This window comes from Hipposideros armiger, unplaced genomic scaffold (genome assembly GCF_001890085.2).
Source record: "Hipposideros armiger isolate ML-2016 unplaced genomic scaffold, ASM189008v1 scaffold_326, whole genome shotgun sequence".
Taxonomy (NCBI): Eukaryota; Metazoa; Chordata; class Mammalia; order Chiroptera; family Hipposideridae; genus Hipposideros; species Hipposideros armiger.
Window position 1 is genome coordinate 1,387,807 of NW_017731676.1, and position 14,051 is coordinate 1,401,857.

The 14,051-nt window shown below is 34.3% G+C and overlaps 1 protein-coding gene across 11 annotated transcripts in view; it reads left to right on the forward strand.

The window, feature by feature from the left end:
* The window catches only part of CACNA2D1 (calcium voltage-gated channel auxiliary subunit alpha2delta 1), a 484,358-nt gene that overhangs the window by 345,378 nt on the left and 124,929 nt on the right, over nt 1-14,051 (forward strand). For all 11 annotated transcript variants that reach the window (XM_019660718.1, XM_019660719.1, XM_019660721.1 and 8 more), the window contains exon 7: nt 7,066-7,197. In XM_019660718.1, the coding sequence (XP_019516263.1) occupies nt 7,066-7,197 (132 nt within the window). The remainder of the gene's footprint in view (nt 1-7,065; nt 7,198-14,051) is intronic.

Consider the following 14,051-nt stretch of genomic DNA (forward strand, 5'->3'; position numbering starts at 1 on the left):
AGAATCACAAGAAGTGAAATGATTAGTTTTAAGTAGCCCATTGGGCCAGTGATAGAGACTCTTTGCTACCAAAGTCTCTAATTGGTGGCGGTCTTCTTGTTTGGTTTTGATAATATTAGGAACAGAAAAAGCTTAGAATGCTTGAAAGATCAATTTTTTACCCTATTTCCTATTCTTAAGTTATTTCTATGCAAAGTCCCTACCCTACACCCCTCCAAGAAAAACCTTACAATTCTGATTTTATTGAAAGTGACACAAAAAATTCTCCAATTATAAACATGACATCAGATCCTAGTGTCTTCTATTCCCCTGTGTTACTCTTATTTTCTTTAATAATAAAGTGGACTGCTTCTGAGCTCCTTCTATATGCTCCACAATTTGCAGATTTCATTAAAGCAGAACAGCTGTGTGCTGGGTATTAGCCAGGTGTTCAATCTATGGGAACCAAAGACACGAGGAACAAGACCAGAAAGCTTGGTAATGTGGGGCTAGAGAGTTGACAAGGACAAGGGCTTTTTAATATTTGAACCAAATTAACTGTAGGAATACAGGCTTATCTCCCCATCAGGGTCTGCGTGTGCCATGTAGCCCTCTGTTCTCCCATCCTCAGTGGGAGGTGGAGTCTGGTGCCTGAGACGTGATTAGAGAGATTAGATTCAGTCTTCCCATCTTCCTGTATTTTATTAATCTTTCATTTGCACTGGGATTAGATGAGATTCCCTGAGCCAAATCCACTGAAAAGATTCGTTCATTTTAATATTTATGCACACTTTCTAGTCCTTAAAGTGGATTCTTTTTGTCTGTGCACTTAATTGGATCAGTGAGTTTCTTCTTATTAACATTTTTCTTTTTAGAGATTAGGGTTGATGAATAAAATTTGTGACATCTGGCTCAGCTCATCTGGTAAATGCAACTCTTATAATGACTATCTTACATACTATGGGATAAAATGAACATTTGCTATAAAGATAAAATGTTTACTTTAGAATCACGCAGTAAGTGTCAAATCATTAAAAACAACATCAGGCAAAACTCTAATATCCCATGACTGTCCAAAAGTAGAAGGTGGGGAGGGACATGTCATGGCAATAAACAGTAATTTTGAAATCCTTACTCTATCAGGTATGGGAATAGTGTGGAGTTCTTGGGTAAAAATTTGCTCAATGTAAAGGATATCAAAATGTAGCCTGAAGCATTTACATAATTTAATATCATGAAACAATATTATTTTAAAAATATATCAACTTTCACGTTGAAGTTTTCTTATGGCTTTTTATTGACAGTATTCATTGGGAATATTGTTTCTTTACAAAGTAGAGTCATTGTCTTATGTTTATAGTTGTCCTTCAGTAAGGTTTCTTCTCCTGGGCCTTGTTGACATTTTGGTAATTTTCTCTTGTGGGAACTGTCCCGTGCATTGTATGATGTTTTAGAGCATCCTTGGCCCCTACTCACCAGATGCCATATCCTCCCACCAGCCATGACAATCAAAAATGTCTCCAGACAATGCTGAAGGTACCCTGGGGAGGAATGTTGCTTTCAACTGAGAAACACTGTGCTACAAAGGCATAAGCGATTTTTTTTTCAGATTTAAAATTCTAAATAATTAGAGCTACACATGTAATGACAGCTTAGAAATAAATAGCTCATGAACATCAAGAATTTTGGAATCTGGCACACACTTATTTGAGTGCTGTCTCTACCAGAGGCTCTGGCTTTGCTTTTTTGGCAAATTGTATGCCCTTTCTAGGTTTTATATTTTGTCAACTAAAAAAGGAGATATTGGTATCTCACTCAAAGTGTGATTCTAATAGTTAAATAAGATAGTGCGTAGAAAATGGTTAGCTTACCTGCTGGCACACAGTAAGTGCTTAATAAATATTGTTGACTTTGTTATTACTGGTGGCAGTAGTGTAAATAATATAGGCTAATTTTTATCTCAATAGAAGGCTATAATAACAAAATGGTATTATTAGTTAAATGGAAATAGTATAGTAAACATTTTGGCTTGCTCTCTTCCTTTAATTATTTAATTGTATCATATTTAACACTGTCAAAAAATAACTTTTTAGTATCCAGTCTCTTACATATAGCTTTAATATCTATCTACAGGTCTTATCAAAGAATTATCAAAGCTATTTTATGTTTTACAAAATATATTTTAGATACAAACTTACCAAAGTTATTTTATATTTTAAGTAAATCCTAACAAATATGTCTACCTTCTTTTTTCTACATATATCTGCTTCATTGAATGATGTAGTTGACATTGTAAATAACTTTAAGATTTTTCAAATAGTCATATAGTGCCTTTAATGCATGGTGAGGCCCTGAACCCTGAATAAGCCAACAAAATGTATTCAAACTTACAAGGGAGCAACAATGGAACACTCTATGGGTTGAAGTTTAGAGAAGAAAATTTGATTCGGAACTTGTAAACTATTCTGTATTCCATGTCAGAAGCAAGCTATAGATATAAGTCGTGTATTTTAGCAGAATTAGCAGCAGATGTAAGGTGCTTCTTTTGTTCTGTTACAAATTAGATTTTTCTTTCTTCCCTTGAGGAGCCTGACTGAACAATAGAGTACTCTAAAAGAGAGAATTGCTGAACACCAAGGCCATGTTTTTGAAAACTATAAGAATAGAGATGTATGCTTGGCTTTCTGAATCAATTATCAGTGAAATCCTGTTATGCCATTCAGAATAGAGGCCCCAAAGTCAAGGTTTGCTTTCCCAGCATTCACTGCTTTTAATAGACTTAGCCTTGGACATCCATAAAAGATGTATTTTTGCAAAATCTAATTTGCTAACAAACACCTTTATTTCTTAAAAGTTGATAGAAAATGAGGACTAATTTGATCTTGCTTTCCAACATATGTTGTCTCTTTGGCACAAGTAAACTCTTATAAAAATTAAGAAAAAGAAAAAGAAAAAAGAAAACGAGGACAAATTTTGCTCTTAAAGAAGCCATAAGACACTTAGCTTCAGTTGATTAGTCACTGGCAGTAGGTTCATGGCTAGATCACCATTGACCAGTCACTCTTCCACAGTGAAAAAAATGTCACTCATATACTTCTAATCTCCATTTAAACAAGAAATTAGAAGTTTGTGTGAATATAAAACATTACTATCTTGGGAGTTTGGGGGAGAAGGAGAGCATGAGTGAATATAGTAACACAGCATATTAAAAATGCAATACAGGGCCGGCCGAGTGGCTCAGTTGGTTAAGAGCTTGCTCAAGAGTTTGAGCTCTGAGCAACAGCGGTTTGAGTCCCGGCCCGAGCTGAGCAGCCACTGAGCTGCCAATAGGTGGCAGGATGGCTCAGTTAAAAAAAAAATTCAATACATATACAATATATAATTGAGACTATAAAGTACAATATAGCTTTAAATATTACTAAACAATTTGTAGAAAACCAGTCAGAAATGTTATCCATGTTCTTAAGTTTATCTGTCCAAATAAAAGTTAAAATTTTATTTGTGGCCAAGAAATATTTCAAGTTGTTTTAAAAATATATTTTATTCTGTAATTCTTGTATGAAACACTATTTGGCTACTAAATTATATCAGTATTTCATCAATTAAATAAAATCCTTTAAATTTTTATTTCTTGCTTTGAACTTTCAAATAAAGATTGTGACTTTTTGAAAAAGAATTTCATTTTAAAAGTGTTTATAATATACAGTGACAAATGGAAACCTACTTATAATTTGTTGAACTTTAGTGAGAGTGCCACAATTACTTTTTGAGTGTTATGTCTTTATGTGAATCAATAATACAGTTTCATAATCCAGAGTAATATTTGCTGAGAATAATCTTCCAAGGAATTTGGTCTTTTTTTTCCATCATAGAAGTATCATGTTTTATACCTTTTATTTTAAGTACTATGGTGTTAGGAAAATAGAAGACTAAAAATACTAGCTGAGGCCAGAGAAAGGCACCGCATGACTACATAAACTCTTTGTAATATAAAACAAAAGATCTCCTAATAATAACTAACTTTTTAAATGCACTTGGCCTTTTACCCAGTTATTGCCAGAATAGTTAATTGAAAACCTCTTCCTAAATAAACTCTACTTGCAAATTTGAGAGAGAGAGAGAGAGAGAGAGAGAGAGAGAGAGAGAGAGAGAGAGGGAGAGGGAGAGAGAGAGAGAGAAATGTGTGTGCAGATATAGTGAAAGCAGCAGGAGAAAAAAGTAGATGCAGGAAATGAAAAATTTATTTCAGTATGGCCAAAATTCTGCATTAGTTTTGTTATTCCATAATCTATAGATTACCCAATTAATACAGTATTGTTTATCCTGAGTTATGCTAATAGCATAGAAATGGAGAAATTTCAGGCTCCTTGGGAATCCTGAATTAAACTAGTATTTAATTTTACAAGGTTTGGAAGATAGAAATCTGCTCATTTCAGCATAAAATAATATATGTTATCAGTCAAATGTAATTCATGTGAATCAGAAAAATATAGCCAAATAATCAAGAAGAATCTAAAATAGTATTTATATTTATGCTTTACATATTTTCTTTTACATTTTTAGTTGTTTTCAGTATAGTTCGAGAAAAAAATGTTCCTAGTTCAGTAATTTTGTTTACTTTGTAATATTGGTGTTTTAACAAATTTGAACAGTATGATTGAATTGAATGACTCTTGCTCTAAAATTCTCTGATTAAGGGCTGGAGATCCAGACAATCTTCATAGTATAAATCCCTTGAGGTAGAATTGTTAGATTAAAGACTCTGTGTGTTACTGATAGATAGCTACCACCATACTCTCCTCTGGAGAGGTTGCACCAGTTTTGTACTCCTGTGGCCAACTTTGAATTTTGATTTATCGCTCTGAACTTTCAAATAAAGATTCCAAGTAATAGGACAATGATTGCACTCAAAAGTCTTTATTAATATACAATGACAGTTGGAAGTATGTGTATCTTCAACTCATTGCTACACACTATCAAGTTGACAAACCTTGCTCAAGTGATAGGTCTGTAGTACCTTTTTTTTTCATTCTGAGTAAAATTTAAAATCATTTCAATTGCCTGTTCTGCAAATATTTATGTACACTGCTCATTTGTAGATGAACAAATATGAGAAACATTTGAAATCTACTTTAATAATGTCTTATCTGAAAAAGAATTTTCAAATTTAGAAACTGCAAATCTTAAAACGAATCACCTATGATAAGAATATTTCAGAGCTTCACTTTTTCCCCAAGTGCATAAAACTATAATTCACAGTGTATCAAAGCCTAATATTTAATTGTTGTTTTCAAATAAAACTTAAGAAAAAATTTAGCAGCCTTGAAAATAAATGAGCCTTTATTAAAAATAATTAGATATCAGTTGTTGCTTAATGTGAATTAAAGAGTTGAGGAAATTGAAGAGATAGTTAGAATAGATTGGGCATTAATGAAGTCTATCTAGATCATAAATAAACATTTGTTCAGTGAATATTACTGTTCAATTCATGAATGTTTAAAGAAAAGTACAGTGTCACTCTTTCTGTAATGTTTTGTATATCACTATAAATATTCATGAATAGAAAGTATCAGTTCAGGTTATCTATGTGAATATAAATTTTCATATAACTGGTCACTTAGTGTTGATTGGATCATGCTTTTGCATATGAATTCACTAGTCTCTCAGATGCACCATGAATTGGACCCAGCTCATGAATATTCACACACACACTGATCTTTCTGGAAGTAATCACGTCTATAAAGATGAAAATCTTGTTAGTTTTCAATAATGAGAAATGCATTAAGATGCTAGTCCCAGAACAATTTTACAAAACCCTGTTTTCATTTTCTCTTTGTAAATGATAAACTTTAATATATAAACACAGATGCCATACAGCTTTCTTGATAGAAGCTCTCTATTTTTTTTTTTTAACCTTTAAAAATCTTGGGCATGATTCAACCATAATTTCATCCACTTCCTTTATTTGCTGTGGTTACCGAAAAGAATAAAAGTTGAACAGTATCTCCAGTCCTTATCGCAAGTTAATTTCCACTTTTTAGGCTTGGTCACAGATTCTCAAATGCAGCATGGCCTGGTATGCTAATCTGCTGGAGGCATGGTACATAGTTTACAGAAAAAGACATTTAAATATTTAATATGGTAGACATAGGATGCTATAATCATGGAGGCTCATAAGTATAAATTATATACTATTTTAACCCATATTATATCCTGCATTATAGTGCTTCTCTTTCATTCTAATGAATGGCGTATGTTTGTAATACCCGTATAAGGTCAGTCAGCTGTTATAAGTAGGTATCAAAATCAGTGACCTGATCCTGATTAGCACTATGCTCTAAATATTAATTCAACTCACCAGAAAAAAGAAAACTATTGTTCATAAAGGTAGTGATAAAGTTTCAGCTACTTCCTGTTTCTGACACTGATATTGTCAAACCTCTGAATGATTTTTTCTTTGTAAATGTGTACACATTTTTTGTTGTATAAACGTACTTACTGAACTATAATGACAGACATGTGTTTTTTGTTTTTGTTTTTGTTTTTTGTTTTTGTTTTTGTTTTTTCTTCAACTCAGGTAACAAACCAGATTATGTCAGCACATCACACAGAATCATTAATAGTTAAGATGGTGGTCATCGCACTGTGCCCTGAGGTGTCCCCTCGGTTTCTTCAGAACCACCTCAAGGGGAGGATTTCCTGCCTCCTACCCCTTCTCAGCCAGAAGAGCTGTTGTCTGTTTTATTATCAGAGTCACAGGAAGCAATCTTGCCCTCCAGGGGTTACCTGACAATGTCCGGAGACAGTTCTAGTGGGTAGAGATGCTGCTAAAAGTTCTGCAAAACACAGGGCAGCTCCCACAACAAAGAATTGCCCAGCACAAAATGTCAAAATGCCACTGTCCTACAAAATTTGTTTGAAAAAATAATTTCATGTCTAAACTTTTGATAGCCACTGGATGAGAGTATTTTTATAGGTAAAGCAATGAAAATGCATAACATTATTTTGCAAATAAATGAAGATTGATCCAGTTATTAATTATAAATTTGTATTGATTTTTCTTTATTATTATTATTATTTTTTTAGCAACAATTGTGTTAAATGAACTCAACTGGACAAGTGCCTTAGACGAAGTTTTCAAAAAAAATCGAGATGAAGACCCTTCATTGCTGTGGCAGGTGTTTGGCAGCGCCACAGGCCTGGCCCGGTATTATCCAGGTAAGTGCTGGGAGATTCAATAGGTATCAGATAAAATTTAAGGAGCAGTCTTAATGTTTCTTGAGAACACTGTTACCTTCTCCTACACTGTAAGTAAAAAGATAGTTATCATGCTGTTTTTTTACAAGGAAAGTGGATTTCTGCTCACATGGTTCTATATCTACCATAATCACTTTCCACCAAAACACCCGAGAAGCAGCTGGGGCGTTAGCACCTGGAATCAGGCCAGGTTGCTCTGAGAGCATGAGTTCTAGGTATCTGTGTACCTAGAACAGGAGGGTGTCCTGAACCCTAAAACAACCCTGAATAAAGATCCAGCAGCTCAGCATGGACCAAGTGGTGAGTCCACATCAGAGAATTGAATAAAATTTTTAGAAGTTAATTGAAATATTTCTCTACAGATTTCAGTTCTGTGGTTCTGTGTAAAGTGTTGATGCTTTTTCTTTAATCAGTGAATGTGGATTTGTTAAAATGAGTATGACAGGAAATGAAATTTCAATAAAAATAGAGCTTTCTTATGTATAAGGCTGGATTAATTTTGAGGGCATCTCAGTGATGATATTTATTCAATGAGATGAATATATTTTATAGATTAAAATGAATAAACCCTTTTGTAGTGTCTTTTATTCTTATGAAGGAGGATAAGGAACAATAAATCTATAACAAACATGAAAAATTAATCACTAGTAAATCCTAAGAACCTGTTGAAATGACTTTTAGTGAAAAGTCTGTTGGTGTTTTTAACTTCACCACTTTTTAGAACAAGCTGACAAACACAAATAAATTTCCTTTCTCAAAGACATAGCCTGAGTTATGGCATATATTCTGCGTAATTTGACTTTAAACAGTACAGAGGAGAATTCTTCCTGACACTTGAGTTTTTCTACATGTTAAACAAATAGAATTAGTCAAAATAAAACACTCACAACCACGAAAATGGGGTGAAATAGAAATTAGATAATACATAGCTTTCTATGGCAATAGCAATGAATGAAAGTATGTCAGCATCATCAAACTGAATAGCCCTCAAATCAGGTAAAGGCATAACTTCTGCATGATTGCAAATGCCAGATGGTAAGGTCAATTGATTTTTTTGCAGAAATCCAGTGTGTTAGGGAAGGCCTACTTTGTATTTCAATATTGAAAAAACAATCACAAGTTAATAAAATACCAATGTTAATATCTGGTATGGGGAAAATATCACATAGGTTATAATAGCAAAATTTTCTACTTACAGAAATACTGTTCAGTATAATGCAACCTTTCTAACATACTCGTATGTTATAACCATGTTAAATATCATATATCAGGAGATTGAAAATTTTAGTATATAAGATAATATAAGGGAAAGAAGCAACACTAGTCATGCATGTAATAAACCTGATATAATAAACCTTAAAGTTATATCAGGTCTTATAAAACATTTATAAGTATAATTTTGAAATACAGGAATTCCTGATAGGCTATTTAATAATAGACAAATGTAAGAACACATTTATCAATAACTTACAACATGATGTAGCTTTTAAGTCTTTTAAAATTCATTACCTCATTATAAATATCCATATATGAGCAGTTGAATGAAAAGAGGAAAAGATAAGAGAAACTGATAATGATGAGAAACAAAGAGCCCAGTACCAGAGGAAAATCGATGCAGAGAGAGAGAGAGAGAGAGAGAGAGAGAGAGAGAGAGAGAGAGAGAGACAAACGGGGACTGTAACAGAGAAACGGGGAGAAGAGCAAAGAGAAGAGGAGAGAGAACACTGGAGTCAGAATGTGGAAGGAGAGATAGGTTGTGCTATGAGCACTTTTCAACGATGGCTCTTTTTGCAAATGGCAGTTAACTTTTAAATTTACTAATAAAACATCTTCTATATTTTCATTTTAAGTGCTAATCAAGGATGATGGCTTTAATTTTTTTAAACCCTATTCACATATTTTCAAATGTGCTGACATTTGTCCACTGTATTTTGGAAAAGATCCTTAAAGGTTTAATTTAGCTGAATCCACGTGGCCCGTTGGAACGTTAGTTGTGGAAGCAACCCTGGCCTTCCTGCTATATCTGCCTTCCGAGCGGTGCTTTGGCAGACAAATTGATTCATGGACTGTCTCGTGGGCTGAGTTCATTTACCTGTTAGAGGAGGTTACTTAAAATGGCTCTCTTGACTGGTATGGAATACACTCAATGCAATTTCAATTTTAGTGAGTCTGTTACTGAGTTGTTCTGTTTATTTTATTTTTTAAACTTATTGCTTACCATACAAAAAGCCGTTCATAATGGATAAGTTAGGGGATAAGTGTACACCTGTGATATTGTCCCCATAATTGATGCCACAAAATTAGCCATCATCTCCAAAAGTTTCCTCCCACCCTCTTATTTATTATTATATTTTTTGTGTGATAAAAACACTTAACATAAGATTTACCCTTTTAGCAAATTTTCAAGCATACAATACAGTGTTGTTAATTATAGTTGTAAAGCTATGCCGAAGATCTTTAGGACTTAATCATCTCGCATGACGGAAACTTTGTACACTGTGTCCCCAAAGGTCCTTGTTTCCCGATTCCCCCAGCCCCTGGCACCCACCATCATACCCTGCTTTTATGAGTTAGATTACTTAAGATTTCTCATGTAAGTGGTATCATGCAGTATCTGTTTCTGGCTTATTTCACCTAGCATAATGTCCTCCAGGTTCACCCATGTCGTCACAAATGGCTGGATTTCCTTCTTTTCTAAGGCTGAATGAATTGTCTTTTATGATAATAATGATACAATAAAACCTAGTCACTAGTCACTGTAGCAAAGACGTTAAGACGATATATAATTTAAAAGCGGAACTCTCTGTTTATGCTGACATGTTTTCAACACATTTGACACTTTTGTTAAGTTTAAAGGCTTTCTAAAAATGAAATGTTTTTTTTAAAATTTCTCAGTAAACCATACCCTTCTCTCAGATTTTAGCCTTTCTATTTTGAAATGGGCCAAAATAATGTAGAGTAGCTCACTCCTGATTCCTGTCTGTTAACGCAAAGGTCAAAAATACACTATAAATGTTATTAATTATCTTAAACCTGAGTGAAAATAGAATATATGTCACTTTTACTGAATTGGATTTTCACATAACCAGATTTGGACCTCAGGCTCATATCTCCCTATTAGCTGTGAGAAACTGTGTTGGGACTCCTAAATTTTCTGAGCCTTAGTTGTCAAATGTGAAAAATATAAACCCTAACTCTCAGTTTATCTTCTGAAGGTTTTTGTAATCAATTAGATAGTATAATGAAAAGTACTTCGAAAATACAAAACAGTAGGCATTTTAAAAGAGTGAGCATCAACTAGAATAATTTTGCCTCAATCCATCTTTGTCTTCATGTGAGAAATTAAAGAACATAATTGAGGTTTTAATTAGTTGACAAGGAATATGAAGTGGACATGTGGAAGGAGTTCTAAGCAGGTAACTAGGCAATAATATCTAGCAGTAACACCACGTGGCAAAGTTTGTCAGAAGGTGTAGGTTTTAGTCTATGACCTAAGCTAAGGCACTTCTCTGCTCGGTTGCCAGGTAAAATAAAGGATTCCCAGTAAAATTTGAATGTCAGATGGACAACAAAGAATTTTTAGTATAAGTATGCAATATTTGGAATATATTTACACTAAAAAAAGTATTTTTAATCAAAATTCAAATTTAACTGGTGCCTGTATTTTTAAAAATTAATTAATTTATTTATTTATTTTGCTAAATCTCTCAGGCTCTGAGCTTCTACATTTGTTAATATGGGAAAATCAACTAACCCATTATGTCACAGAATTATTGTGTCAAAAAATCTATTTCATACATTAACGCAAATGTAGATGTTTATAAATTTCTTTTAATTCTTTAAACTTCCTTTTAAAAAAAATGCCATAATTATTGAATATTGAAAATAAAGTGTTTGCAGAAACTAGAACACCCTGACTCACAATAGAGTCTAAAAAATATCCTTGTTCAGTGTCCTGATGTTCCTTGGAGCAGGACTACCTGGTGCGATTGGGTTAAACAAGTACATACCCACAGGCCAGGGTGTAAATCCCACTTCCATCACTTGACGTGATGGTAACTTTTGGGAAACAATCACAGACTCCAGCTGTGAAACAAGGAGGATGATAATGCTTAGATTGTAGAATTGTGAAGAGAAGAAAAGAAGTACTAAATATGCTTCTTAGAAAACTGCTTACAGGTGGGGGGAAAGTTAGTGATGGTTGGCCACTTAACTAAATATATAATTTAAAATACATAGAGCTACTACTGGCTCCATGTAAGGCGGTGTCTATAGCTGCCATACTATAAAGACACTTCTGCGAAGCTGATTCTGAATAGCTGCTTGTTTGTTTGGTGGTAAGTGAGGATTTGAACTCTAACATCTTTCCTTGGACTGAACATCAATAAATTGCCTGTTTTCTTATTTGCTTGATACGTATGGGAAAAAGCTGTAAACACGATTACTGCATTTCTTTTTGCTTCTTCCCTCTTGCTCCTTGTTTTCCTCTTGCTTCTCCTCCTCCCGCCCCTCCCATCTTTCTTTGTCTTGTTTCCAGTTTAGAAGATAGGTAGGCTGTGTGATCATACGCTACACATTGTACTGAGGGAAGAGGAGTTGGTGATTCATAGTGAAACTGCTGTCAGCATAGCTGTGACTTTGGTTGTCACGTTACATCTCTGAACACATTTCTTCACCAGAAACATGGGAGGATTGAGGAAGATTTCCAGGCCAGACACTAACTTCATCCACTTTGTGTTGTAGGGTAACTTAAGTGACTTGCCCTAGTCACACAGCTAGTTTCACGGTGAAGCCGGAACCCATGTCCAGTGACATCTTAATTGTTTATGTGCTGACTGTGAAATCACTTTCATTTACAAGTGCTTTTCTTTAAAAGCTCTTAAGTGACTTATATAAATGAACTTTAAAGCTATTAAAACTGCTTTCAAGAGCAATCAACTTTGTGAATTTTCACCCACCATAAAAACTGTAGGTATAAACGACTCATTTTACCTGTTAATGTCTCCTGAAATTGTACCAATTAATTTAGTAATAGGGATTGTAAATTAGGAATTAGTGGCTCATTGAAATGCTATTGTAGACAGCACTTAGACTTTTTAGATAGTCACATTTACCAAAAAAATAATAATCGGCTTCATCTTCATATGACATTTTTTTTTTAACCTGAGCCATCCTGCCCCCTGTTGGCAGCTCAGCGGCTGCTCAGCTCAGGCCAGGACTCGAACTGCTGTTGCTCAGAGCTCAAACTCTTGAGCGAGCTCTTAACCAACTGAGCCATTCGGCCAGCCCTGACATTTTCTTAATGTCTTGTTAATCATTTGTTCTTTCTCTGCCCTCATTTGTTCATTTCAAAAACGTGGAGATACAATAAAGGGAACTGATATATGTTGAGTTACTGTTAAGTGAACCTCTGGGGACATTTTCTTGTTATATTTGCTAGGATTTTGCTAGAACAAAATGGAAAAGAGCCTGAGTACAAAGTATATGGAGTGACATTTTTCCAGATAGATAGCCAATTGTTCTTGAGCTGTTTAACACTTTTTGAAAAATAGCTCAAATATATTTTAAATATCTAATAGCAGTTGACAAGGTAGTCCAAAGAATCTTCCTTTGGTTATTTAATAAAGGGAGTATTTTATGTATTTCTAGCCAATTTGATGAAAATGGGATAACAAAAAGCCTCAACGTTTTTGGTGTTTGGAGAAGTACGCTTTCAGTGATCAACTGTCTTTCAAAAATGCCTGATTTTTTTTTTTTAGTTTAATATTTGTGACTGGATACAAGGTTTATCCACAAATGTGTTTAATTAGATTTGTTGATCACTGTAAAAAACTTTAAATGGAAGTGATTACTTTATTTTTATTTTTTATACTAATAATTATTAAAGTCCATTGTGTTAGGACTGGTATGAGCTACCAATTACAGAAAATCCAAAACACTTGTTGATTTCAACATTATGGAAGTTTATTTCTCACTCAAGTCAAAGAATGTGAGTTTCATAGACAGGGGCTGATAGGAAAGCCTCTCAAATAAGGGGTCTAGACTCCTGGCTTCTCTGTCATCTTCTGAGTATGTTGTCTGCTTGAGTGACTACCACCGTCACTTGTGCTCTTTCTGAAGTGACAAAGAACTGCATTCCCCTGCTTTTTAAGACCACGTCTTGGAAGTCCCATGAAACCTTTCCTGTCATGTGACATTGCCCAGAATTTAGTGGTCTCTTGGTCAAAGTCACCTTTGAGGTGGCCGTGGACACAATGAAAAAGCAGGGGCTGTGTTAAGTAAGAAGAGATCCTGGGGGACAAAAACATCTCTGCCTTGATTCTCAGTTCAAGTCTGTGTTTTAAAATAAGTTATTTCTGCTCTGCAGGAAATGTCAATCTAACTAGGGAGTCAGATTTTATATATTTTGAGATTTAGATAGAATGAAATGATTAAATACCAAATAAATTAGACAGACTGTAGCAATTGATTTGCGATAGGCGTTTTGAAAAAGATAAGGTAATTATAGACTAGAGTTATGGGTGAGGTTTATGAACTATGGATTGAATATGAAGTCATGAAGAAGAATAGGCAGAACCTTTTTTGAGGGGAAAAAGGTGCAAATTAAAAAAAACAACAACAGGGAAATGAGCAAATACAGTTAGAGCTTAGTGAGCCAGCTAATATAATAGTTTGTTACAGAAAAAAAATGATATTGAATCAAAAGGTTTATTAGGGCCAGCCAAGTGGCTCAGTTGGTTAAGAGCTCGCTCAAGAGTTTGAGCTCTGAGCAACAGCGGTTCGAGTCCCGGCCCGAGCTGAGCAGCCGCTGAGCT